This window comes from Colobus angolensis, unplaced genomic scaffold (assembly GCF_000951035.1).
Source record: "Colobus angolensis palliatus isolate OR3802 unplaced genomic scaffold, Cang.pa_1.0 Scaffold290, whole genome shotgun sequence".
NCBI classification, from domain to species: Eukaryota; Metazoa; Chordata; class Mammalia; order Primates; family Cercopithecidae; genus Colobus; species Colobus angolensis.
Window position 1 is genome coordinate 2,386,253 of NW_012116155.1, and position 27,856 is coordinate 2,414,108.

General features: G+C 37.0%; 1 protein-coding gene across 1 annotated transcript in view; it reads left to right on the forward strand.

The window, feature by feature from the left end:
* LOC105516821 (anoctamin-3-like) overlaps positions 1-27,856 on the forward strand; it is a 243,576-nt gene that overhangs the window by 91,662 nt on the left and 124,058 nt on the right. Inside the window, exons 2-3 of the mRNA XM_011949155.1 lie at positions 24,529-24,723; positions 26,353-26,424. Coding sequence (XP_011804545.1) covers positions 24,529-24,723; positions 26,353-26,424 — 267 coding nt within the window. The remainder of the gene's footprint in view (positions 1-24,528; positions 24,724-26,352; positions 26,425-27,856) is intronic.

Sequence of the window (27,856 nt, forward strand, 5' to 3'; positions counted from 1 at the left end):
TGAATTGATGGGTGCTGACGAGTTGATGGGTGCAGCACACCAACATTGCACAAGTATACATATGTAACAAACCTGCACGTTATGCACATGTACCCTAGAGCTTAAAGTATAATAAAAAAATAAATAAATAAATAAAGCAAAAGTAAGTAAATGGTACTACATCTATAACCTCTATGAGTGTGTTTTCAGTAACATTACTCATAATCACAAAAAGACTGCACACAACCCAAATATCTTCCAGGGAGTGAATGGGTAAACTGCAAGACATCTGCAAAATGGAATTTCTACTTAGTAATAAAAAGGAACAAATTCCTGATACTCACAAAAAATATGGATAATTCTAAAGTGCATTTTGTTAAGTGAAAGTGACACAGGCAAGCTCCAAAACTGGGGCTTGGCCTGGGAGGATTCTTCCCTTTGCACAGGAAAGAATTCAAGAGTGAACCAACAGGATAAAGGGAAAGCAAAGCAAGTTTATTAGAGCAACACAGTATGGGAAAATGGCTATGCCATAAACAGAACAGAGCTACATCATAGGAAGAGTGACACCCGTGGGTTGCTGGTTAGCTATTATAAAGAATATATATATACATATATGTGTGTGTGTGTGTGTGTGTATAATCTAATATTATAATCTGCCTGATGAATGTAAATAATTATGTTTAAAATATGATTGTTAAAAATGAAGGTCCAAACGATATGAAATTAAAACTCAAGTTCTGACTTTCTCTAAAATCAATATTACTGAAAACAGTAGGTGGCTAATAGGTGGTAAATTAACTATTAGTAAAACAAAAATAATAAACAGTTAACAGTGACAACATTGTAGTCTACCTTTACTACATATTTTTAGTCTTTAAAAAATGGCTTTTCAAAATACCAAAGTAACAACTATAATTTTCTCGCCCTGAACTGGTTGAAAAAAAGTATGGCGAATCAATAGTATGTTCTGTTTTCTTCTAGCATTAGTAAAATAAATTTTCCCATTCTTAAGGTTTTGAAATTAGTTTTCAATGATAAAATATCAAACTATGTTCAAAAACAGATGTATAAATTTTCAGCCTTTGGCACAGCATGGAGAAACCCACGAGTAAGAACAGCAGCAGGTGGCAAGAAGTGGGAAGCTCTATGGTTACAAATGTTAATAATAGGCTAAAAATATAAAACAGGTTGTGCCCTGATGTAGTACTGCTTTGACTAGTCAGGGTGTGTTTGGGTTCACATTCTACACATCAACAAAATTGCTTTTAGTAGAGTTACTGATTTTACCAATAACAGTGTGTGGCTGGAAGAGATTGGAACGTATTTATAGTGTTCTAAAATGCCATCATAAACCTGTGAGATATCATGGGGGACTTCAGAACCTCCCCATTCTGAAACAGGGTGTAATATGGGTTTTCTTCCTGGGTCCATGTAACCACCAAAATCCAAATGCCATTTTGAGATCTTTGCTGTGGAGCAGCCTGTATGGCTCTTCCCCATTCTCCTTAGCAATAGTGTAAACATTTAAAAACTTTGCTGCTTGCCAGAAATACTGTAAGACTTTACATGTTATTTCCTAATCTAAACCACATTTGTTCTCACTGGGAATCTCTTTCCATGAAGCAAGCAGGGATGATCAGGAGTCCCATTTTACTGCTACACACACATACTCTCTCTCTCTCATTGTGTCCTTCAAGCTTATATATAAATTCCTTGGGAGTACCTTCAAAAAATAGGAGTAAATGAAGAGGCATAGATTACAGGCACATGTGATGGGATGAAGAACTGTCAATTGCCAGAATTCCTCCAGTGATCTGTACTTGGACTAATACAGAAAACTGGTACCAAGGCGAGGGGCTCTAACCCATGGAGACACAAAATTTTCTGTATTAGTCTGTTCTCACATTGCTATAAAGAAATACCTAAAACTGGGTAATTTGTGAAGAAAAGTTGCATAATTGGCACATAGTTCTGCAGGCTGTACAGAAAGCATGATGCTGGCATCTACTTGTCTTTTGGGGAAGACTCAGGAAACTTAACAACCATGGCAGAAGGCAAAGGGGAAGCCAGCACTTCACATGGCCAGAGTGGGAGGAAGAGAGAGAAACTGGAGGTGCTACACACTTTTAAGAAACCAGATCTTATAAGAACTCTATCATGAGAACAGCGCTAGGGGGATGGTGTTAAATCATGAGAAATTGCCCCATGATCTAATAACCTCTCACCAGGTGGAGATTTGGGTAGGATGCAGGTCCAAACCACACCATATGTGGAATTATGCTCTCAGATAAACCACTTTTTCTGATTCTGTTTCTGATTTTCATGTCTGTTGGGTCGGAGTTTTATCTGTTTTGTTCACTACTATTTCTCTATTGTCTAAAAAGAATGCCTACCATGTATTGCAATAAACACATTTCAGAACGAATTAGTAGAGTAACTAATTAATAGGATTTTTTTCAGTCTTTCATTTAGTAATTATTCATTTGGATACTGTCTGTGTATGCAGACCCAGTGTAAAGTACTGAAGCTGTGTGTGTGAAGAAGACAGACATGAATTTTGACCTCATGGAATGGACTTATAAACTGGAGAGGCCATACGTGAAATAATAAGCTAATAAATGAATGGAAACATAATCAGTTCTATTAAAGCAAAGTACGTATTGTTAAGAGAACATGTAGCAAGGAAAATGAGCTTATTTGGGTTAGGGTATGTGACTTTGAGTGGAATTTTTTTTTTTTTTGGTGAGGAAGGTTTTAACTATGAAACATATTTATGTGTGATTTAGTTGAAGAAGGAAGAAACAAAACATTCAAAGCAAAAAGTTAGGATCTAGAAAATTCTGTCTAATGGTTGCAAATTAGAGAATAGTGCACAAAGACGAAGGTAAAAATGAGGACACTTGTTGCACCTTCAGGAATCTTAAAAAATAATTTCATCAGTTTATACAGCCCTTCATGACTTTCTTTCTTTTAGTATTTTATCTTGTGTTAAAATTTTTAGAGACCTTTCTTCATGCACCTTGATATATTATAATCGAAGTAGATACATTTTGATTTTGCTAGTTACTCCTAAGGGCTGAATGTATATTGTTCACCTTTGTGTCCTGCTAGCAAGCAAACTCAAAAATAAATCAAACTCAATAGTTACCTTATCCATATTTACTTCTAAGCATCTTAGAGTACTCAAAGTATATGAAAAAACAAACAAACAAAAAAACTTTGAATTTTAGTCTCCGGTGGTAAAAGTGGATATGTTACTTTCTGCTCCGAAAAGTTATGCTGAAAATTTCTCTGAAGTTATATATCTGTAGTGGGGAATCTCCATTTGTGCCTCCAGATTCATCCTGCCCCTCTTACCACTTTACCATGCGCCCCAGGAAGCAGATATCTAAGGACTGCAACAACCCAGTGTTCTCATGAACTCCAGCTACTATTTAGGTTTGACCAGTGGGAGACACCAGCAGCAGATTTAGATGTAGATAAGAGAGGTTGGGCTATTTGTTCCTCTGTCTCTGTCTCTGCCAGTCTCTTGTTTGGCAGTGGCTGTAATCCTCAATCTAAGCACATGGATTCTTCCAGATTTCCTCTCCCCTAGCTATAATTGTCTCTAGGTTCTTATATCTTGTTCCTTCAGGCCTCAGAATGATAAAGGTTTCTGACCCTTGGTAGTTGTAGGAATCTTCATCAACTCTTTATCAGTTTCTTTTAGTCTTGGCCACAATCTTGTAAATATTCCCTTTATTAAATTTGTTTCAAATACTCTGAATTAACCATCTGTATTCTACCAGGGCTCTCTTTACAGTAGGCATTTTTTTTTTCTTTTTGAAAATGAGACTAGACATGAAAAATAAGTGAAAAACAAAGTATTACAAGGGAAGTTTCTGAGTAAACAAAGAAGTAGCGTGCTATATTGCAAAGAGCAGAAGCTTTGAAATCAGATGGACCTGGTTTGTTTCAGGCTCTGACACTTCCTAGATGTGGGACTTGACAAAAGTTTCTAAGTCCTTTGTCTCTCAGGATTTTCACACACAAAATGGGGATAACAGATCCTAATGGGACTGTGAAGAGAATAATTTTTTTCCTTATGATGAGCAGACAGAAGATGGTGTGGAAATTACTATAACCTACAGGATAAACTTGGTAATTTGTAGGCATTAAATACATAATGATTTTTATCACTAGCAATAATGTCCACTAAAATGACTACACTCAGGTAATCACTCAAAATACTCTTTTGAAGAGGACAGAGCTACAGTGATTTTGACAAGGAAGACAAATTAGAAAATTCTGTGTCCATTTATGCTTTTTTCTTCAATGATAATTACATAAATGAATATGCTTTGACTACAGCCAATAGTATAGAAAAGTGTATTCAGATTTTATAAAATTACATAGCATCCCCAAGACACCATCCACTCAAAGCCCATCAGTTTTAATATAGGTATGAAGAGTTACTAAGCCCCGCAGGCAGAAAAATATGTTTTTTAAAAAAATTTTTTTATGGACATGATGTAAAAAACTGTTAGGTAACAATATCAAGTTATCTTGCTATATTCTAAAGTTATTCTAACAGTTTATTTGGTAGGCTTTATCAAGCACATGTATGTTCATTGCAGCACTATTCACAATTGCAAAGACATAGAATCAACTTAAATGTCCATCAGTGATAGACTGGATGAAGAGAGTGTGGTACATATATACACGGAATACCATGCAACTATAAAAAAGAATGAAATCATGTACTTTGCAGAGAAACGGATGGACCTTGACGCCATTATCCTTAGCAAACTAACACAGGAACGGAAAACCAAATATCGCATGTTCTCACTTATAAAGTGGGAGCTAGATGATGAGAACGCATGGACACATAGAGGGGAACAACACACACTGGGGCCTTTCAGAGGGTGGAGGGTCGGAGGAGGGAAAGGATCACGAAAAATAACTAATGCATACTAGGCTTAATAGCTGGGTGATGAAGTAATCTCTGCAACAAACACCCACGACACAAGTTTACCTATGAAACAAACCTGCACTTGTACCCCTGAACTTAAAACTTGAAAGGAAAACTATTATTATGTTAAATAACATATGAACTTTTCTTCATGTTTCCTTAGGATGAGTTAATTTTCTTGATGAGAAATTTTACCAAGAGGGGACATCTTTTGAAAAATTGTACTTTACACTGAGAACAATCAACCAGTTTTTATTTACTTCTCAATTTTCTCTTTGAAGTTTACTAAGGATCTGTTTTTCCAGTTAATAACTCCATATCAGCAGAAAGCCCATTGAGTTAAATGAATAGCAACTCTTCCTCCTTGGAGCAATGTCAGTTGTGAATTACATGAATGCCTTTTTAAAAGATATCTGTAATTACATGTCTTGGACCTTCATGTATACCCAAGTAAAGCTATTATTTCATGAGATACTTCTAATATGGGAACATTTATGAATTGTACTTAGAACAGCCGAAAGTCGCATTAAATGTTACTTTAGAAAAATTGGTTCTGCATGTAAGAAAGGACACATTTCGTATGGGTTTACAGGTTATCCTTGAACTTCAGAGCTACACATGCTTACCAAAACTGATCTGTCCTCTATGTTTAGCTTTAGATGGGTTGTAATCTGATACTAGTCAAGAATACCAGGATAAACCATAGAAGAAAAGAAATGGAACTTTGGAACAGAGAAGGAAAAAAGTGAATATGATGTGGGGGTAATTTTAGTCATGCCAAGCAAAGAACACATACTGCTAGTAATGCCAAGCAAGGATGTGATGGCGTTTGATGAGAAAGGTTAAAAAGAAACTTTGTACTCTGAGAACATTAGGATATCAGATTTTCAGTTTAGACTGTATCAGTTTCTAGCAAAGATAATCCTTATAATAGCTTTGGAAACACTTGATAGTTAGAAAATGAAAAAGCACTGCATGAAAGATATATGGGCAAGAAAACATGGGGCAGTAGGAAGGCTGTTTGTTTCATCTTTAATGTTATTTTCTCTATTTCTTTAAGTGTTACATTTAACAACTATTTTCAGCAGTAATGTATGTATGGGGAGTCTTCTCCCGACTTTCTTATGTGCCTAATCCTATGAAGAAAAATATTAAACCCAAGAACTACAAATCAATAGAAACATAGAAGAAGGAATATGTGAAAAGAGGAATCAGTTTTTTTGAAGTCTTCACAGATACTATTACCTGGATTAGGGGTTCCTTGTGGGTGGTTTTATAATACCCTGTATATACCTTTATACTGTTTTGTTTTGTTTTTTTTTTCCTTAACATTTTGTGCATCTGCTTCCCCTGTGAATGAGCACTATTTTACAACTGATACTGAGTTAATGCCTGGCATAGGGAAGGAACTCAAGAATTGTTTAGATTTAATGAATAAGTGATTGAATAACTGAATGAATAAAAATTAGTCTTGAAAAAATAATTGATACTTATTTTGTGTAACTTGGTTACACACATTAATTCACACCAAATTTCATTATTCATATCAATTTTTTTAAAAAAGATCAACATAAGAAATACAGTTTGGTGACGGTAGGTAGACATTTCCTATTCATATGTGCCAAGCACAACGTGTTCATTTTTTATCAAAATATATTTTACAGTTTGCTAAGATCGTGGATATAGAATTATCATACTCTCTGAGCTTTGCTTTAGCTCCATGGTTTCTATATTCAGAGCTTCCTGCTTAAAATTTGTGTGTTATTTATACCACGGGAAGTCATGGCAATGCACCATCCAGGATAGGGTACATGAGGAGCTGTGGAGCATACTGAAAAGGTTATGGGCTTTGGAATCCAATAGCTATAACTTTACAATTCAATTCTGCCAGTTGCTAGATTTGTGACTGTAAGTAAGTAAATTTCTTAACCTCTCCTAGTTTCATTTGCCATCTATGATGTGGGCATTGCTTAAAAATGATTTTTTGATTTTGGCAAATGCAATTATTTAAGAATAGTACATAAGACATATAAATTTGTGGAAATTAAAGGATAAATAAATGAATGAATTAACCTCCCAAAGAACAACAGAATATTTATCTCCAACTCGGATTGCAGCAATAACTACCTATTTTTTCTCACTACACTGCAAATATTTTTTTTTACTCTTATAAATACATTGCAATCTATCCTACATTATAGCTTTTATACACGTTATTATCTTTGACTAAAATCTCCCCCCCACACACATACACACACACACACAAACACATTTCTGTATGTTAGATTTTTTTTTCATCTTTTTCACTTAATATGCCACTTCTTTTGAGAAAATTTCTCAAAGTAGGTTCCCTTTATTACTCTCTATTATGTAAAACTGCCTGTATTTTCATCGCCTATCAGACAGTTTATATGTATGCACATATTTATCTGTTTGGTAAATGTCTGACTCTGTTTTTCAGTGGCCTTCAGCCTAGGGCCCAGGACATGCTAAGAACATTTTACTCTCAGTCCAACATCTTTACCATCAGCTAACACCATTTTCTATCTGTGTACCACCCCTTGTCTCCCCGCCAAAAAAATCCATATATGTTTACTTGTCTGTTCTGCTAGAGTAACAGGCTATTCTCAACCAGGGCTTGGAAATAGAAAGCTGATCACTTAATATTCTAAAACAATGTTTCTTAAATAAGAGAAAGTATAAGACCACCTTACAAATGATTAATTGACATAAAAACTTACTAGGAGAGGTAGATCCTATGCTGTTTCTTGGACCTACTGTAGAAAACATCAGCCAGTCTTCGACTAAGGGGAGCTGTATGGTTTTTAGTAGTATTTCAGTGAACCTTGGGGAATTCTTCTTCAAAATAATATTTTCTTTGCTTGTCATAATAGAGTTCCAGAAAGCTAAGAGACTGAGTACTTTTCTTCCAGTCAATTCTTCCTTTCCTCTGTTTCTAGTTCACATTTTCACACTGATAATTAGCATAAAAATAAACAAATATTTCTATAAAGCAGAAAGAGAAAATCCCCACTGCTAGGGTTATCTGATTTTCATCTGTTCAGCCATGTCTTATTTCAGTAGATTCTGCCAGTTGCTAGATTATTTCAAACATTCCCCTGTCACTTCCTTTTCAGGATTCCCATTTGCCTCAAAGGGCATGCACTTCGGTATCTCTGCTTGTGTTTCTTTAAATTTATGCATTTGAAGAGTTCCTTAGAAACTTCAGTTTACTCATAAAGTGACCACAAAATTATATAGCTAAAATAATTGAAACAAACAATATGAGTGAAATATATTTTTTTCTAATCTTACGGTATATATAATTACTGAAATTGTATACTATTTCATTTTTATTCCTGCTCACACTTTGACCCTGATTATATTGTCTGAAAATAAGTAACTGCAAAACAAAAGTTTCATTAATTGAATGCATTTGCAGTATCTGTTTCACCTTTTAGCTGTTTCATTCAAAATTTGCTTTAATGTAGAGAATCAGCATACAAGGTGGGTGAACAGGGAGGGTGGTGGAAGTGAACGTAGCTGCAGTTATGTTCACTCTGTGTTTTATCCTCAATTGCTATGGTCTTTTCTAAGTGTTTTATTTATTTCAGCGTCTGTGAACTTTGGAGTAAATGGATGGTGTTTAAGGAGCTTTCAGTTGGTTAATGGATACACAATTTGGTGGCTTTAGAACCAGAAAAAGCTTGGAATATAAATTCCCTCTCTGCCTGCTTATCTGTGTGATATGTTACTTTTCCTATGTCGTCTTAGTTTCCCCACAACTATTACAAGTTCAAAAGTCTGTCTTTTAATATTGATGTAAAATTAAATGAAACACACATGTATTATATAGAGTATATAAAATACTGTGTTTCTGTGTGTGGTGCGCTCAGTACCCATAAATCAATAAGAAAATCTAACAATACAGCTATAACATAACCTAGTCACTTAAACATTATAACTAGCTAGGAAATACATGAAAACATGCTCACATGCTGGAAAATTACATTTAAGATGATGAAGCTTTTGTTGTTGGCTTTTTATTTTGTTTGCAATTAAAACAGTTATAGTATCTGGAGTTGGCCAAGGCATAAGGAAATGGATCCCATCTTGTGCTATTAATGTAAGTGTGAAAAGATAAAACTTTAGGGAGGGCAGTTTGGCATTTCTAGTCCAAATGACAAATATTTATGTACTCCAACTCAGTACTTGTATATTGCAATATTTCCTTTTAGAGAAATACTCAAGATTAAAAAAAAAAAAGCACATATACAAATGCTCATAACCAGTATTATTTTAAAGGTAGTTATTGAAAAATATCTAAATATCCACTAACAGGCGAATGATCAAATAATGGTTTGCCCATACTTCGTAGTATTTTGAAAAGTCTGGAATAGCTGTCTCTCCTTGAAATAGTGAAACATCGTGGCGGAAAAGGAGTGAGTTGCCTTGTGCCACCACTGCCACCACACATGCAGTAATAGACTAGAATGATGTCAGAAAACAAAAATATGGTCACCTATCAGAGTCTGCAGCCCAATATCAAGAAGCTGCTAACATTTTGCAGCGATGGTTGTGAAGATTCCATGAACTCTCAGATGTGGAAACATCTTTAAAAACTGTCAAATACTTTAAACTTTGGAAGATTATTGTGATTTTCATTCTGTCCAGTGGCTACACTCACACTTTAAATAAAATCTTTTAACATTCCTTGAAGTAAAGCAGTCTGTGTTTGTGAACTGAGGAAATAATTGAAATGAAATAATGCATAATGCAGTGCTTTTGTATGGCTGACTTTGCTATAATGTTTTAGCTTGTGAGAGGCTCTGGAACCTTCCCAGCTTCATCAAGGAAGTCACTTCTATGTCATCTTACTAAGGACAAATACCTAAAACAAACATGTTTAGACCCAGTGCCTATCCATTGCTGCAAGCAGTCCTACACTCCTCCAAGCAACAAGTTCAAGATCGTATGAAATTGGAAATCCAGGATCCTAGAACACCCCATCCACCTGTATTTACAGGAGCCTCCCTCCATCTACACCTTGATAGCAGTGCTAACGAGAATGATTCTGGTAGCTGTCTGGATCAGCTGAAATACAGCCTACTGGGAACTGTGAAAAGATTGGGGATATGCTGCAGACCCCTCTGGGCCCATTTTAAAGAGACTGCATTTCATCATGCCAAATCATGAGCCAAGTTTCCTGCCAAAATGGAAGCTCTTGCTTTTGCTGGTCTGGGAAAATATAAAACATTTCAAAATCAATAGGAAATAGTGGTCAGTATCCATAAAAATCTTCCATATGAAGAAAAACAGATGAGTATAAAACCACTTTTACAACTGAAAATTATACTGCCAAAACCAGTGACTAATCAGTAAACAGCTATTGCACAACAACTCAAGTTAACTTGAATACAACTAGTAATACTTGTATTAGACCATTCTCACATTAATAAAGACATACCCGAGACTTGGTAATCCATGAAGAAAAGAGGTTTAATTGACTCACAGTTCAGCATGGTTGGGGAAGTCTCAGGAAACTTTCAGTAGTGGCAGAAGGAGAAGGAAACACAACCTTCTTCTCATGGCGGCAGCAAGGAGAAATGCAGAGTGAAGCAGTGAAGAAAGCTCCTAATAAAATCATAAGATCTCGTGAGAACTTACTGTCATGAGAACAGCATGGAGGTAACCACCCCCATGATTCTATCACCTCCCACTGGGTCCCTCACATGACACACGGGGATTATGTGAACTACAATTCAAGAAGAGATTTGGGTGGGGACACAAACCATATCATAGTGTCAGATATGAAAAAAGTTCCTTGAATCATATGAAAGATTACAAAAATCAGAAAGTAGCTGTTAGGTATTGAACATAATCAACAAAGATTCAACATGTATACGTATATATGTGTCTGCATTCATAATTGGAGACCCTGAAGAATATAAACAAAACAATATAACAGAATTAACACTTAACAAGATTAACACTTCCCAAAAATTAAAGAAAAGATAAACCTATATATTGAAAAGGGCCTAAATTACTCCTGGGAAAATTGATTTAGATTGGTCAGCTCCAAAACATATTGTAGTAAAACTATTAAACGCTAAGGAAAAAATCCTCTAAACTTCTGACAAAAAAGCAATTGTTTACAAAGGAAAGAAAGTCAGGTTTGCATCAGATATCTCAACAGCAAAGTACAAAACAAGAAAAAGTAGAGCAATATTTTCAGGAAATTCAAGGAAAGAAGATGGGAGCAAGGATTTTATATCTCATCAAACTGTTCTTCAGGTATTGAGATCATATGAAAATAGTTTTCATCATGTTCGAACTCAGAGGATCCTGTAACCTTAAGCCCTTTCTGAGGAGTCAGTTGGGGAAACAGCTTCATCCAACCAAGAGATGATCAATCTAAGACAAAATCAGATGAAGAAACAAGGGTAGAGAGAGAGAGAGAGAAGGCGGGGGGAGAGAGAGAGAGAGAGAGAGTGTGTGTGTGTGTGTGTGTGTTTATAAGTCTGGGTTCAATGAAAAGTGAAAAACAACACAGTAATCTGAAACCAGAAAGTTTAATATAATTGTATAGGAATAATGAGGAATTGGCTAGGAAAAATGAATGAGAACTCTAAAGAATATAGGAACAGCAGACATAAAGAGAAGCCACTACGTTAGGACTCAGATAGATTGCCTTAGGAAGAACATCCTCTCCCCTATTATCAGAGCTGAGTCATAGACCTTGCTAGAAGGCCATGGCTCATTGGGTCACTGCGAAGTCACTGTAGTGCCATGTTGGTGAAACTCGCTAGAAATGTTTCCTCTGGTGCTGGTAAGAGCAATTTATTGAGAGGTGTTTTTCTGGAGGAACTCTACTACATAACTACCACAGATGGGGGCAGGGGTGCTACTGCTGATGACCACTGATACTATTGACTGCCATGCACTGCAGGAACCTGTCCAGCAAACACACTGGAACAAGAAAGCAAACCCCTTTCTTCCTATGCTGTCTTTAGATGGGACCAACGGATATCACTTACGCTAATACCAAATAGTAGAATTCTAAGTAAGGAAAGGGGAAGATAAGGACATTATAAAATACATTCGTATAAAGATAACCCCTAAAACAAAAATCCAAAATTTCCTAAATTCCAAAAGTACAAAAAAAATAAACATATCACGTAGAGATGAAGTAAATATGAAAAACTCAGGAAATAAAAATGTGATAGATTTGAGACCAAATGTGTAATTTATATTAATAAATGTAAATGGATTTAACCCACCTATTAAAAGAATAAAACATTTAGATTGTATTCAAAGTAAAACCCACTCTGCTATATACAGGAGACATACATAAAAAAGTGAATCAGAAAGAAAGATTGCAGTTCTGATACTGGACAAGGTAAAATTCAGGCTAAGATTCATTAAACAAGACAAAGAAGCCACCTGATGCTTAAAGATGACAATGCTTAAAATTCATGACGAAAATGTAATAGTTATAAATAAATCAGTATCAATTACAAAGTACCTGTCTTCATAAAATAGAATTATAGGAAATGCAAATAGATAGATACTAACACACTAATAGAAAGTTAACACATTTCTTTCACGGCAAGACACACCAAGAGGACAAAAAGTAAAAGTATAACCCTCAGCACTTTGGGAGGCCAAAGTGGGGATATCTCCTGAGGCCAGGAGTTTGAGATCAAGAACATCCTGGCCAACATGGTGAAACTCAGACTCTACCAAAAATACAAAAAACAATAAATAAATAAAAAATAAAAAAAATTGACCAGACGTGATGATGCTCAACTGTAATCCCAGCTACTCGAGAGGCTGAGGTAGGAGGATCACTTGAACCCAGGAAGCAGAGTTTGCAGTGAGCCAAGATTGCACCACTGCACTCCAGCCCAAGCAACAGAGCAAGGCTCTGTTTAAAAAAAAAAAAAAAAGTAAAAATCTTAAAGGCTTTAATGGATAAGGTAGATCAAATATATGTATGTTGTCTACATATGTGTTTGTGTGTATGCATATTAAATCTTATATCCTTGCAAATAATCTTCTACCTTGAAATTTAAAAACCTAAGCAACTCTTATTTAAAAAAGGAAAACAAACTGAAATTGCACAATTCTAAAACATAGTAGTAAAAACATCACGTATCAGAATTTGGACATACAATTAAAGTGCCTTCAGGAAGATTATTTATAGCTTTAAATACTTGACATCAGTAAAAATGCAAGGAAGTACATTAAAAATTTTAATTCCTAACTCAAGAAGTTACAAGAATAATTACAAAACAAATACCAAGAAAGAAGAAAAAAAGAAGTTAATGAAATAGAAGACAGCAAAGCAATAAATAAAGTACTGCTCTTTTGGGGAAAAAAATAAATGGAATAGATAAACCATTGTTTAGCATAATATAAAAGGAGTAATCACAGATATACAAAATAAGAAATCACAAAGGAGAAATAACTCTATGCAAATCCATTTGAAAGCTAAAATGGGGAAATACTTTTTGTCCAAATTGACTTCAGTGGCATTATAATGTTTAAACAGATGTGTAGAAAACAAAAATTTTCAAGAAATTACACCCACACCCAAGACCATGTGCGGGTTTGTTCATAGGGGAAGCTACCAAACTTTAAGGATCAGAGAGTTTCAATGCTAACTGACTTGTAGGTTAGTGATATCCAGAACTCTCTGTGGCAGTAGAAATATTTGACGTCTGTGATATTTAGTATGGTCGTCATCAGCCACGTATGGCTATTGAATGAGCACTTGAAATGTGGCTACGATGACTAAGGAACTGAATTTTTAACTTATTTAATTGTAATTTTTAAAGTTATAAGATCTTACGTGAGTGATGGTTATTGTACTGGGCAGTATAGTGCTAGCTCCTAAAAACATAGGAAAATATCTAAATTCTTTTTATGAACCATGTAGAACTTTGAAGCCTAAACCAGATGTTTATTTAATTTCAACTATTATACTGGATAACAGGGGTACATGTGCAGGTTTGTTACATGGTTATATTGCATGATGCTGAGGTTTGGGATATGGCCCCCTAACTCAGGTAGTGAGCAATGTCCGATAGGTAGTTTTTCTTTTCTTTAACTTTTATTTTAGATGCAAGGGTACATGTGTAGGTTTGTTACAGAGGTAAACTGGTGTCACATAGGTTTGTTGTACAGATTATTTTGCCACCTAAGTACTAAGCCTACTACCCAATAGTTATTTTTCTGTTTGTCTCCCTCTGCCACCCTCCACCCTCAAGTAGACCCCAACGTCGATTCCCTTCTGTATCCATATGTTCTTATTGTTCAGCTCCCACTTATAAGTGAGAACAAGTGATGTTTGTGTGTTCCTGTGTTAGACTGCTAAAAATGAGGGCCTCCAGCTCCATCCATGTTCCTGCAAAGGACATGATCTTGTTCTTTCTATGGGTGTGTAGCATCCCATAGTGTATGTGTACCACATTTTACATTTTATTTATCCAGTCTAGCATAGATGAACATTTAATTTGATTCCATGTCTTTGCTATTGTGAGTAGTGCTGCAAAGAACATTCACATGCGTGTGCCTTTATAGTAAAATGATTTATATTCTTTGGGGTATATACCCAGTAATGGGATTGCTGGTTTGAATAATTCTGTTTTTAGCTCTTTGAGGAATCACCAAACTGCTTTTCACAGGGGTTGAACTAATTTACACTCCCACCAACAGTGTAGAAACGTTTGTTTTTCTCCACAACCTTTCCAGCATCTGTTATTTTTTGACATTTTTAATAATAACTATTCTGACTGATGTAAGATGGTGTCTCATTGTGGTTTTGATTTGCATTACTCTAATGATCAGTGGTTTTGAGCTTTTTCTCACATAATTGGTGGCCACATTTATATCTTCTTTTGAAGAGTGTCTGTTCATGTCATTTGCCAACTTTTTAATGGGGGTGTCTGAATTTTTCTTGTAAAATAGTTTAAGTTCGTTACAGATGCTGGACATTAGATCTCTGTGAGATGCATAGTTTGTAAATATATTCTTCCATTATGTGGGTTGTCTGTTGACTCCCTTAATCATTTCTTGCCCTGCAAAGAAGTTTAATTACATCCCATTTGCCAATTTTTTGCTTTCGGTATGATTGCTTTTGGCATCTTCATCATAAAACTTTGCCAGTTCCAATACCATTATATATAATGGTATTGGCAAGGTTGTCTTCCAGGGTTTTTATACTTTTGAATTTTAAGTTTTTTTTTTTTTTTTTGATATGGAGTCTCGCTCTGTCGCCCAGGCTGGAGTGCAGTGGCCGGATCTCAGCTCACTGCAAGCTCCGCCTCCTGGGTTTACGCCATTCTGAATTTTAAGTTTTTAATCCATCTTGAGTTGATTTTTGTTTATGGTATAAGGAAGGGGTCCAGTTTCAGTTTTCTGCTTATGGCTAGCCAGTTATCGCAGCAACATTTATTGAATGGGGAGTCATTTCCCCATTGTGTGTTTTTGTCAGCTTTTGAAGATCAGATGATTGTAGGTTTGTGCCCTAATTTCAGGTTCTCTATGCTGTTCCTTTGGTCCATAAGTCTGTTTATGTACTGGTACCGTGCTATTTTGGTTACTGTAGTCCTGTAGTATAGTTTGAAGTCAGGTATCATGATGCCTCCAGCTTTATTCTTTTTGCTTAGGGTTACCTTGGCTATTTGGGATCTTTTTTTTGGTTCCATATGAATTTTAAAATTGTTTTTTCTAATTTTGTGAAGAATATCATTGGTAGTTTGATAGAAATAGCACTGAGTCTCTAAATTGCTTTGTGAAGTATGGCCATTTTAATGATAATGATTCTTTCTATCCCTGAGCATGGAATGCTTTTGCATGTGTGTTGTCTCTGATTTTGAACAGTGTTTGGTAATTCTTGATGTAGAGATCTTTCACTTCTCTGATTATCTGTATTCCTAAGTATTTTTTGTGTGGCAATTGTGAAACGGATCGTGTTCCTTGGCTGGTGTTAGTGTATAGGAATGCTAGTGAGTTTTGTATGTTGATTTTGTATCCTGGAGCTTTGCTAAAATTGTTTATCAGCTCTAGGGCTGAGACTATGGAGTTTCCTACATATAGAATCATGTCATCAGCAAACAGGGATAATTTCTTTCTCTTTTCCTGTTTCAATTCCTTTTACTTCTTTCTCTTGCCTGATTTTTTTTTTGGCCAGGACTTCCAATACTGTGTTGAGTAGGAGTGGTGAGGAGGGCATCCTTGTCTTGTGCTTGTTTTCGAGGGGGAATACTTTCAGCTTTTGCCAATTCAGTATGGTGTTGGCTGTGGGTTTGTCATAGATGACTATTATTTTGAAGTGTATTTCTTCAGTGCCTAGTTTATTGAGAGTTTTTAACATGAAGGAATATTGAATTCTATTGAAAGCCTTTCTGCATCTATTGAGATAACTTTTAAAAAATGTGATTTTTGTCTTTAGCTCTGTTTATGTGATGAGTCTTATTTATTGATTTGCAAGTTGAACTAACCTTGAATCCCAGGGATAAAGCCTACTTAATCATGGTAGATTAGTTTTCTGATGTGCTGCTGCATTCAGTTTGCATGGATTTTGTTGAGGATTTTTGCATCAATATTCATCAAGTATATTGGCCTGAAGTTATCTTTTTTCTTATGCCTCTACCAGATTTTGGTATCAAGATGATGCTGACCTCACAGAATGAGTTGGAGAGGAATCCTTCCTCCTCAATTTTTTGACAGTTTCAGTAGGAATGCTACCAGTTCTTTATCCATCTGGTAGAATGTGATTGTGAATCCATCTGATTCTGGGTTTTTCTTGGTTGTCAGGTTATTTATTATTGATTCAATTTTGTAGTATTGGTCTGTTCAGGAAATCAGTTGTTCTGTTGATGCACGTCTGTTCAGGGAATCAATTTCTTCTTAATTCAGTCTTGGGAGGGTGTATGTGTCCCCTCTTATTCATCTCTTCTAGGTTTTATAGTTTTTGTGCCTAGAGGTGTTCATTAGTACTCTCTGATGGTTACTTGTGGTCCTGTGGAGTCAGTATTTCTGTGCAACATTTCCTTTCTCATTTCTAACTGTGTTTATATGATTCTTGTCTCTTTTCTTCTTTATTACTCTAGCTATTGGCCTATGTAGATCATTAATTTTTTCAAAAAACCAACTCCTGGATTCATTGATCTTTTGAATGGTGAATATCTCTATCTTCAGTTTACCTCTGATTCTGTTTATTTCTTGTCTGCTAGTTTTGGGGTTGGTTTACTCTTACTTCTCTAGTTCTTTTGGTTGTGATGTTAAGTTGTTAATTTGGAATCTTTCTAACTTATTGATGTAGGCATTTAGTGCTATAAATTTCCCTCCTAACACTGCCTTAGCTGTGTCCAAGATACTCTGATATGTTGTAACTTTTTTCTCAATACTTTCAAAGAACTTCTTGATATCTGCCTTCACTTACCTAAAAGTCACTCTGGAAAATGGTTGTTTAATTTTCATGTAATTGAATGGTTTTAAGCAATTTTTTAAGTCTTGATTTTTATTTTTATTTTGCTGTGATCCAAGAGTGTGTTTGGTATCATTCTGGTTCTTATACATTTGCTGAGGGTTGTTATATGGTCAGTTGGGTAGTCAATTTTAAAGTATGTGCCATATAGTGAGGAGAAGAATGTATATTTTGTTGTTTTGGGGTGGAGACTTCTGTAAATATCTGTCAGATCCATTTGGTCCAGTGTTGAGTTCAGGTCCTGAATATCTTTGTTAATTTTCTGCCTTGATGATTTAATACTGTCAGTGTAGTATTAAAGTCTCCACTATTATTGTATGGAAATTGAAGTCTCTTTGTAGGTCTGTAAGAACTTGCTTTATGAATCTGGGCACTCTTATTTTGGGTGCATAAATATTTAGGATATTGCCTTGTTGAATTGAATTCTTTACCATTATGTAATGCCCTTCTTGGTCTTTTTTGATCCAGATATGAAATTCTTGGTTAAAGATTCTTTTTTTCTTTAAGAATGTGAATACAGGCTTCAATCTCTTCTGGCTTGGGTGGTTTCTGCTGAAAGGTTCACTGTTGGCCTGATGGAGCTCCCTTTGCAGGTGACCTGCCCTTTCTCCCTAGCTGCCTTTAACATTCTTTCATTTCAACCTTGGAAAATCTGATGATTATGTTTCTTGGAGATTGTCTTGTGTAGAATCTTCCAGGTGTTCTCAGTATTTCCTGCATTTGACTATTGGTCTCTCTAGCAAAGTTGGGGAGATTTTCATGGACAATCCCCTGAAATATGTTTCCAGGTTGTTTGCTTTCTCCTCATCCCTTTTAGGGGCGCCAGTGATTCATGGATTTGGCCTCTTGACATAATCCCACATTTATCAGAGGTTTTGTTCACTCTTTTTAATTCTTTGTTCTTTACTTTTGTCTGACTGTCTTATTTAAGTCTTCAGGTTCTGACGTCATTTTCTCAGCTTGGTCTATTCTACTGTTAATACTTGCTGCATTGTGAAATTCTTGTAGTTTCAGCTCTATCAGATCAGTTAGGTTCTTCTTTATACTGGCTATTTCACCTGTCAACTCCTGTATCGTTTTATTGTGATTCTTCGTTTCCTGGATTGGGTTTTCCCATTCTCCTGAATCTTGATGATCTTTGTTCTTGTTCATATTCTAAAATCTATTTCTGTGATTTCAGTCAACTCAACCTGGTTAACAACCCTTGTTGGAGAACTAGTTTGACCGGAGGACATAAAACACCCTGACCCCTTAAGTTGCTGGAGTTCTTGCATTGGTTCTTTCTCATCTCTGTGTGTGGTTTTTCCTTTAACTGCTAGGCTGCCTCTGATTGCAGTGGTCAGGTGGGGGCAGGGAGGTTGCACTGAAGTCCCAGGTCAGGCAGTCCTGCTCAGTGAGAAGTGAGGACTGGGACCTGCTTCGAGAACAGTCTGACCACTTTTCCATTAGATGGGTGCTCTGTGCCAAGGGACCAGACCAGTCACTGTTCCCGTGGATTCTCCAGAACCTGGAGACAGCAAGGGCTAGTGCTGTGGGACAGCAAAGATGGTAACCTGCCCCTCGCGCCAGCAGCTTTGTCCCAGGGAGTTACAAAGCTGCTACTGGCTCGATAGTCCCAGCAGGGGGTGGACCCAGTGAGGAGATACTGGATCAGGGGTCCACATAACCAACAGTCTGGCCATTTTTCCACAGGGCTGCTACAATATGTTTGGGGGTCTGCTCCGGTCTCTAATCATCTCCAATTTCCCATTACCTAAAGGTATTAACAGTGAAGGCTACAAAACAGTAAAGATGCTGGCCTGCCCCTCCCTCTGGCAACTCCATCCTAGGGAGGTATGGACCTGCTGCCAGCCCCAACACACTGGCAGGGCTGGCTGGGGACCTTGGTCAGGAGCTTCCACCCAATGATAAGGAATAGGATTGGGGACCTGCATAAAAAAGCAGTCTGGCCACTTTTTCATAGAGCCGAGTTGGGGGTCCACTTCAGCCTCTTGTTGCCTTGCACTCTACAAAGCTCGAAGGCAACAATGGCTAAGACTGTGAAAGAACAAAGATGGCAGTCCTCCCCTCTCTCTGGAAGTTCTGTCTCAGGGACCTTTGGAACAGTTGCTGGCTGGAAAACACTGGCAGGGGTGGTTATAGACCTCGATTAGGAGATTCTGCTCAGTGGTGGAAAAAGTCTGGTTGCTTCTTTGTAGAACTGCTGCAGTATTCCACGGGACAGCTCCAGGCCCTAGTCACCTTGGATTCCCCAGAGCCAGAAGGCTTCAACAGCTAAGTCTGCCAAACAGCAAAGATGGCAGCCTACCCCTCCCTCTGGGAGCTCCGTCTCAGGGAGGTGTAACACTGCTACCTGTGGCAGGCTGGGGTTCCAAGCCAGCGGGTCTTATCCTGCCTGCAAGGTGCTGTGAAAGAGGGGCCTGCAGCCAATCACTGCTCAGCTCCCTGGACTCAGCTCCTTTCCTAGGGGTATGTACAAGGGTCTAATCTCCCACTTTGCTGGAGTTACAGCCAGTTTTTCCAGGAAGCCTAAGTATCAAAAGCTCCTGGGGCTCCACGTGTGCCCAAGTGGCTGCTCTGCTGAGACTCCACATAGCTCTGCCTGTCAGAATGAAGGCCCTTTTGGAGTGGGTTCACAAGGGGATCTCCTAAACTGAGGGTTGCAAAGATCCATGAGAGAAGAGTGGGTCCCCAGGGTCATGCACTCACTCACTGCTTCCCTGAGAGTGGGAGGCTCCCCTGGCTCTGTGTCACTCGAGGGTGGGTAGTCAGTTAGTCATCCTGTCTTGATTTTCTCCATTCTCCATTGGTTGACTTGTTTTCTTGATGAATCCCAATGTGTGTACCTGAGTGTTTCAGTTATAGGTGCTGTATTTATTTTCCCTTCCATTTCTCTCCATGAGTGTGGGGCACACTAGCTGCTTCTAATTGGCTGTCTTGGCCAGCCCCTCCATAGGTAGTTTTTCAACCCACATCTTTCTCCACCCCTCTAGTAGTCTGCCGTGTCTATTCTTCCCATGTTTATGTTCATGTATGCTCAGTGCTTAGCTCCCACTTAAAAGTGAGAACGTGCATAAGTCTGATTTAAACACATACACACACATAACTCATGTATGAGTATTATTACAAAAATCCTAATAAAATACTGGGAATTAGAATTTAACATATTTAAAACAATTAATCAAGACAAAGTATGTCCTGTTTTTGTTTTCTGGAAATGAAAAGAGGATTTACCTTTAGAATATCCATTAATGGAACTCAACATAATAAGATAGCTAAGGAATAAAATTATATAAACTGAAAAACATCAACACACTACTGGACAAAAAATATTAAACTGGAAAGTGAGTAGTACATTCTTAGCTTGAAAAAAATATTTACACCTCAGTGCTAAACCAGTATTTTACTTGCTTGTTTAAAATAATCCAACTGGCTATTTATACTTTCAATACAATGGGAAAGAAACGCGCATTTACAATAGCTAAAAGAGAGCAGGAGCTAACCAATATGCAAAACTTATATAAAGAAAAGTTTAAAACACCTGACCAAAAGCATGAACCATAAAACAATCACAGCATAGATTTTGTCAAAATTAAGGACTTCTGCTTTTTTAAAAGACACTAGTAAGAGAATGAAAATACAGGCTACAGACTAAGAGAAAATATTTGCAGGTCACCTAGTGGACAGCAGTATTCCCGCCGAAGTGATTATAGATTCAATGGAATCTCTATCAAAATCACAGTCGGTGGCCAGGAGCAGTGGCTCATGCCTGTAATCCCAGAACTTTGGGAAGCTGAAGTAGGTGGATCACCTGAGGTCAGGAGTTCAAGACCAGCCTGGCCAACATGGTGAAGCCCTGTCTCTACTAAAAATGCAAAAAAAAAAAAAAAAAAAAAAAAAAAAACTTAGTTGGGCGTGGTGGCGGGCACCTATAATCCCAGCTACTCAGGAGGCTGAGGCAGGAGAATGGCTTGAACCCAAGGGGCAGAAATTGCAGTGAGCCAAGACTGCGTCACTGCAGTCTAGGCTGGGGAACAAGAGCAAAAGTCTGTCTCAAAAAAAAAAAAAAAAAATCAAGCTGCCTTTTTTTTGTATAAATTGACAAGTTGATCCTTAAATTTATATAGAAATACAAAAGACTAAGAATAGCCAAAGCAATCTTGGAAAGAGAGAACAAAAGTAAAGAACTCACATTTTCTGATTTTAAAACTTACTACAAAGCTACAATACTAAAGACATTGTGGTTTTGGCATAGGAGTAGACATATAGAATGGTGGGTTAGAATTGAGAGTTCAGAAATGAACCCATGAATTTATGGATAATTGATTGTAGACAAGGGTGCCAAGACAAGTCGATGGCATTTTCAACAACTTGTACAGGAACAACTGGATATCCACATGGAAAAGAATAAAGTGGCAGCCCACCTCCACACCATGTAAAAATTAGCTACAAGTGGATTATAACCTAAATGTGAGAGCTAAAAGTATAAAACTCTTAGAGAAAAACGTAGGAGTAAATCTTCATGACCTTGAATTAGATAATGGTTTCATAGATACAACACCTAAAGCACAAACAACTAAAGAAAAAAATAGATAAATTGAACTTCATCAAAATTAAAAGCCCTGTGTTTCCAAGAACACAATCATGAAAATGCAAAGATAACCCATACAGAGGGAGAAAATAGGCAAATGCATGGAGGCAAGAAATTAGGTTAGTAGTTTCCAGAGACTGAGCTAAAGAGGGAATGGGAATTGGCTGTTAATGGGTACGATGTTTCTTTTTGGAGCATTTAAAGCCACATCAAGTGATGTTTACACAACTCTGCATATACTAAAAACAGCTAAATTGTGTACTTAAAGGAGTGAATTTTATGGTATATGAGTTATATCTCAATAAAGCTTTTAAAGATGTTTAAATTAAAAAAGTCTGGGATAGATGTGCATGTACTGAGATGGAAAAAGCACCTAAGACATATTATATAATGTGACAAACTATAATTTTTTTTTTTTTTTTTTTGAGATGGAGTCTCACTCTGTCACCTGGGTGGAGTACAGTGGCCGGATCTCGGCTCACTGCAAGCTCCGCCTCCCGGGTCCCGCCACCACGTCCAGCTCTAGTTTTTTGTATTTTTTAGTAGAGACAGGGTTTCACCATGTTAGCCAGGATGGTCTCGATCTCCTGACCTAGCGATTCCCCCGCCTCGGCCTCCCACAGTGCTGGGATTACAGGCGTGAGCCACCACGCCCGGCCTATAATTTCATTTCTGTAAGAAAACTATTTTTATAGTTAAACATATTTGAATACATAGACAAAGACCAATAAACTGATAACGTTCGTTTCATTTAGAGAAGAGACTGGAATTTAAGAATCAGGTAAAACTAACTTTACTTTTTAAATCTGTTTACTTCTATAATTTAAAACCTTTTAAAATGAGAATATTTTATGTAATTTGCTTATGTAAAATACATAAATATCCTCAAAGTGAGTAAATAAAGGCACCAACCACAAAGCCTGACATGTAATAGGCACCCACAATAAAAAGTCCCTTTGCCTTAATGTAATGTGAAGTCCAAATACAACCCTAGGTGGGGGATGTTTCATGGTTTTATTCACATTATGCAGACAGCATGCATAGCCAACTTCTAAAGTCAGGTGTCAATAAGAAACTTTTTAGGGAGTTATCTACAATCAAGCAGCTTCGTACAATTTACCATAGTCTGTTTTCACATTGATAATGTATTTCTTTATAAATTATCCAGTCTCAGGTAATGACAAACTACCTGAGACTGGATGATTTGTAAAGAAAATGTTTTATTTGGCTCATGTGTCATTATAGAGCTTGCATTCTAGGGAGGTATACAGAAATAAAACAAAATATATAATATGAATGACAGTGGGTGTTAAGCAGAAAATAAGCAAAAGAGTAGTGTTAAAAGCTAACTTCTTTTTAAATGATGGGAAATAACCTGGAAGTGGTAAAGGAAAATGATAGTAATAAAGAAGACTAGAAGAATAGTTTAATGACAGGAATTTGAATACTGATTTTTAGAGAGGAAGCATGAAGAATGACTGAGACAGGCAATTAGGTACAAGAAGGATTTCTACTCCACCTCAAGTAAAGTTGATATGAGGTTGTGGAAGAGAAAAGAGCCTCCACTGTAGGCGGCTGCAAGAGAAGCGGTGTCACTGGGGCGATATGGGGCAGTGCCAGGTTTGGGCGAAATTATGGAGGGAAATGGATGATCCACAGAAAAATCTAAGGAGGATATTAAGTGGATTTTCTGATGTTTTATGTGAGTTCCCAAAGGACATAGTGAAAGAGTCTGGGTGGGAGATGTTAGAAATAACAGTGTCCAGAGACATTGGGGTTTACAGTGGGGTTTAGAGTGGGGAGAGGAATGACCTGGGATTGACATTATGGGATGAAGAGGAATAGAGATGGGGAAGAGGAGCCATTCTTTCCTGGATCACACAGTATAGCGGGACTTCTGCTTTTGAAGCCCGAGTTTGGTTGAAGGCATTCTGACTTCTGGCAGATGAGACTGTACATGAGGGAAGTAACTCTAACACTAAGCACAGGGTTGGTGTCTTGATCCCTGCTTGCTGCCCAGTTTTTATACTATGTTATGCTATCTCTTTCCAGCCTCTAAGTCGCTGCTACGATATTATGTGTGTGTTTAAGGGAGGGGAGGGTGTAGAAAGAAGGGCGCCGTTTAGTAATTCGAATGTTTATGTATTAGGTTTTATTTATTTTGCTATTTGAAAGCCTAAATCGTAAGCTTTATTCAGAGTATCCAAATAATTGTTGTCATAATTCCCCAAATGAACTTAAACATCAGTTTCTTTTTTCACAGAACTTTTGAAAGAGTGGTGAAAGCTCAAACAGGAAACAGATGTTTATGTCTCAGAACTATTTAACAACAATCTCAAACACTCTCCCTGACAAAATGTAAACAAAGCTGACTCAATTATTTCTAATATCTAGGTGGTGCTTTTCAATAGTTCATTCCTGAAACAGGTATCACACGAATTAAAACTTCTTATTGACCTCTAATGATTGATTTTTTTATTGCTAAAATTCAACATTTTGGATTTGCAGGTATGAATATAAGCAAGAGTGAGATAACAAAAGAAACTTCGTTAAAACCGTCTCGGAGATCCCTGCCTTGCCTCGCCCAGAGTTACGCTTACTCAAAGAGCTTGAGCCAGTCTACCTCCCTCTTCCAGTCAACGGAGAGTGAATCTCAGGCTCCCACATCTATAACCTTAATCTCCACTGACAAAGCAGGGCAAGGTGAGCAACAATTCCTATTTTCTTGTTCAATTTATAAAATCTACGTTTTCCAAATACTCCTTTCCTTCCTTTTTCCATTGGACCAGTTTTATAGAGCTCTTCAGGAAGGAGGCTGGCATAGAAAGGAGACCAATACACCATGCCATTTGTTGGCCAGATGTGTTTTATCTCTTCCTTGCCTTGAAGGTGGCCAGTCCCATGGAGTCTGGACCTAATATTTGTTCGCAGTGGAAGTCCCAGCTACATGAATCACTGGTGCATTTGGCCACTATTTGCATCCCTCTTGTTGATGAGTAACATTCCTGGCGAGAACTTGTAACCAGTATTCAAACAGAGAATGTCAGCAATAGTAAACTCAGTTTTCTAAAAATAAAGGCTGAAGATTTTACAACTGACAATAAAGCAGTGAAGATTTGGTTGCGTAAAGACTTTGGCAATCCAAGGCTGGCGTGCAAGGGCTGAATTTGAGAGACATACCAGCTAGGTGCCATACAAAGAAACAGTGTGGCAACCCTTAGGCACTCTCCTACACACATTTGCCCACTAAGACACACACTATCTCTTTAGACAACTCCTTTTTATAAGAGTTAAGAATTTGAATACAACCATGCTCCCTGTTGCGCAGTGGTTAGGGTGTGTTTTTCTTTTTCCTTTTTTTGAGATGGAGTCACGCTTTCTCACCCAGACTGGAGTGCAGTGGCGCAGTATCAGCTCACTGCAACGTCTGCCTCCCATGTTCAAGTGATTCTCCTGCCTCGGCCTCCTGAATACTGGGATTACAGGCACACGCCACCATGCCTGGCTAATTTTTGTATTTTTTAGTAGAGACTGGGTTTCATCATGTTTGTCAGGCTGGTCTCGAGCTCCTGACCTTGTGATCTACCCACCTTGGCCTCCCAAAGTCCTGGGATAATAGGCATTAGTCACTGCACGTAGCTGTGTTTTTATTTTTCAATTCTTTTGTTGCTTTTTCTTATAAGAATGCATTCCCTTATGACTCCATATGGTTGCTTCTTTTTCTGGATAACTAAAAAATATCAAAAGTACTGTTTCAATACTGTTGTGAAATCACTACATATTGTAGTTAGCTTACAAATATGTCCAGCATGTAAAGTGGCAAATTGTTCAAGAAGATGAGGGTATTAAAACATAATATAGATGTTTCTTTCCCTTATCGAAAGTGAAATTTTATGTCGGGCATGATGGCTCACGACTGTAATCCCAGCACTTTAGGAGGCCAAAGTGGGCAGATCACTTGAGGCCAGGAGTTCCAGACCAGCCTGGCCAAGAAGGTGAAACCCTGTCTCTATTAAAAATACAAAAGTTAGCCAGGCATGATGATGCATGCCTATAGTCACAGCTCCTCAGGAGACTGAGGCATGAGAATCATTGAACCCGGAGATGAAGGTTGCAGTGAGTCGAGATGATGCCATTGCACTCTAGCCCGAGTGACAGAGCGAGACTCCATCTCTAAAAAAAAAAAAAAAAAGAAAGAAAAAAAAGAGAAATTTTAAATAACTAAGTTAAAAAAAATTCACGTTTGGCCATCATTTGTCCATCTATCACCATGATTATTTTTCTGTTATGCTTTTATTTCCCAAAACTACAAAGTGTCTTATTTTATTTCAGTTAACACTGAGGAGAATAAAAATGACTCTGTGCTGAGATGTTCTTTTGCTGACCTCAGCGACTTTTGTTTGGGTAAGTTGATATTCAGTATTTACTACTCCTATCCCTCTCTCCAAAGGTAAACTGTGTTCCAAAAAAAAACTAGCATTTTTTTTGTTTTAAGAAAAAAGTTCATGTTTGCTTTTTAACATAATGGTTGGGTTTAATATTCTGAGGTTAAGCAATTAAGAAATGTATAGTTTGGAATTCAAATATATAGGAGGATTTATGATGAGCAACAATCTCATAGTAAAAAATAACAATTTTTGCCATTATTCTGAAAATTTCAATTCTTTTATGAGTAAAAACATATAGAGTACGATTTCAAGATCTATAAAATTTTGACACTCAGAATTTAGAATGTTAGTAACACGCAGAGATTCTATCTCGACCCATCATTAGAGGATACTATAAATTTTATTTATTTTTCCTATAACAGTGACAAGTTTACTCAATCTCCTTTTTTGCCTTTTGATGTTACATAAGATTTGCTTCAGTTGAGCAAGCTTTACATTCAAATCTGTAGCTTGCCTATATACAATTCTTTTGAATCGGGTTTTCGTTTTCATGAATTAAATAGAAATAAAATAAAGCCAGAATTAATAAAAAAGTGATACTAATGTGCCAGCACTTATTTTGCAACCTCAGTGCCTTGATACATAACCTGAAGAAACGAAGTCCTGAGTTTTCAGTAGCGGATACATCGGTGGCCAGGCCTCAGTGCCTACACAAGGAGTTCTCAACTCTGGTTATACATTCAGATCACCAGAGGGCTTTTTAATACTTCCTGGATCACAGTTCCAGAAAATCAGTTTTAATTGGTCTGGGGAGTGAAATTAGTATACATACTTTTAACAGCCTGCCCAGTAAATATTTAGTGTGACCAGGATAAAGAATTTCTGGCCTAAAAACTGTAACTTGGCTTTTCTTTACAGGCATTGTTAAATCACTCTTCATAACTTTTAAAACTATGAATTTTGCTATTTATAATCGCATTCTGAATGATTGCAAATTAGTCACGTTTCTTATAATAATTTTTGTTTTACGTGTGGCACAGAAACAGTGCTGGCTTATTAAGTTTTTTAATTAAAGAAAGCCAGTGACCAGCAGGTTCATTTCATATACAGAATCAAAAAGAATATCTCATTAGAAAAAATTCACTCAGAATACAAAGGCCTTTCCTGTAGTAATTAATTCTGAAGATTACCACAAGTTGAGTATTTTTGTCCAAAATTCTTGAGACCAGAAGTATTTCAGATTTCAATTTTTTTTTTGATTTTGGAATATTTGTATTATATACTTACTCACTGAGCATCCCAAAATCTGAAAATCTGAAATCTGAAGTGCTCCAGTGAGCATTTCCATTGAGTGTCATTTCAACATTCAAAAAGTTTCAGATTTTGGAACACTTTGGATTTGGGATGCTCAATCTATATTATCTGTTATTTTCTAATTAAAAAAAAAA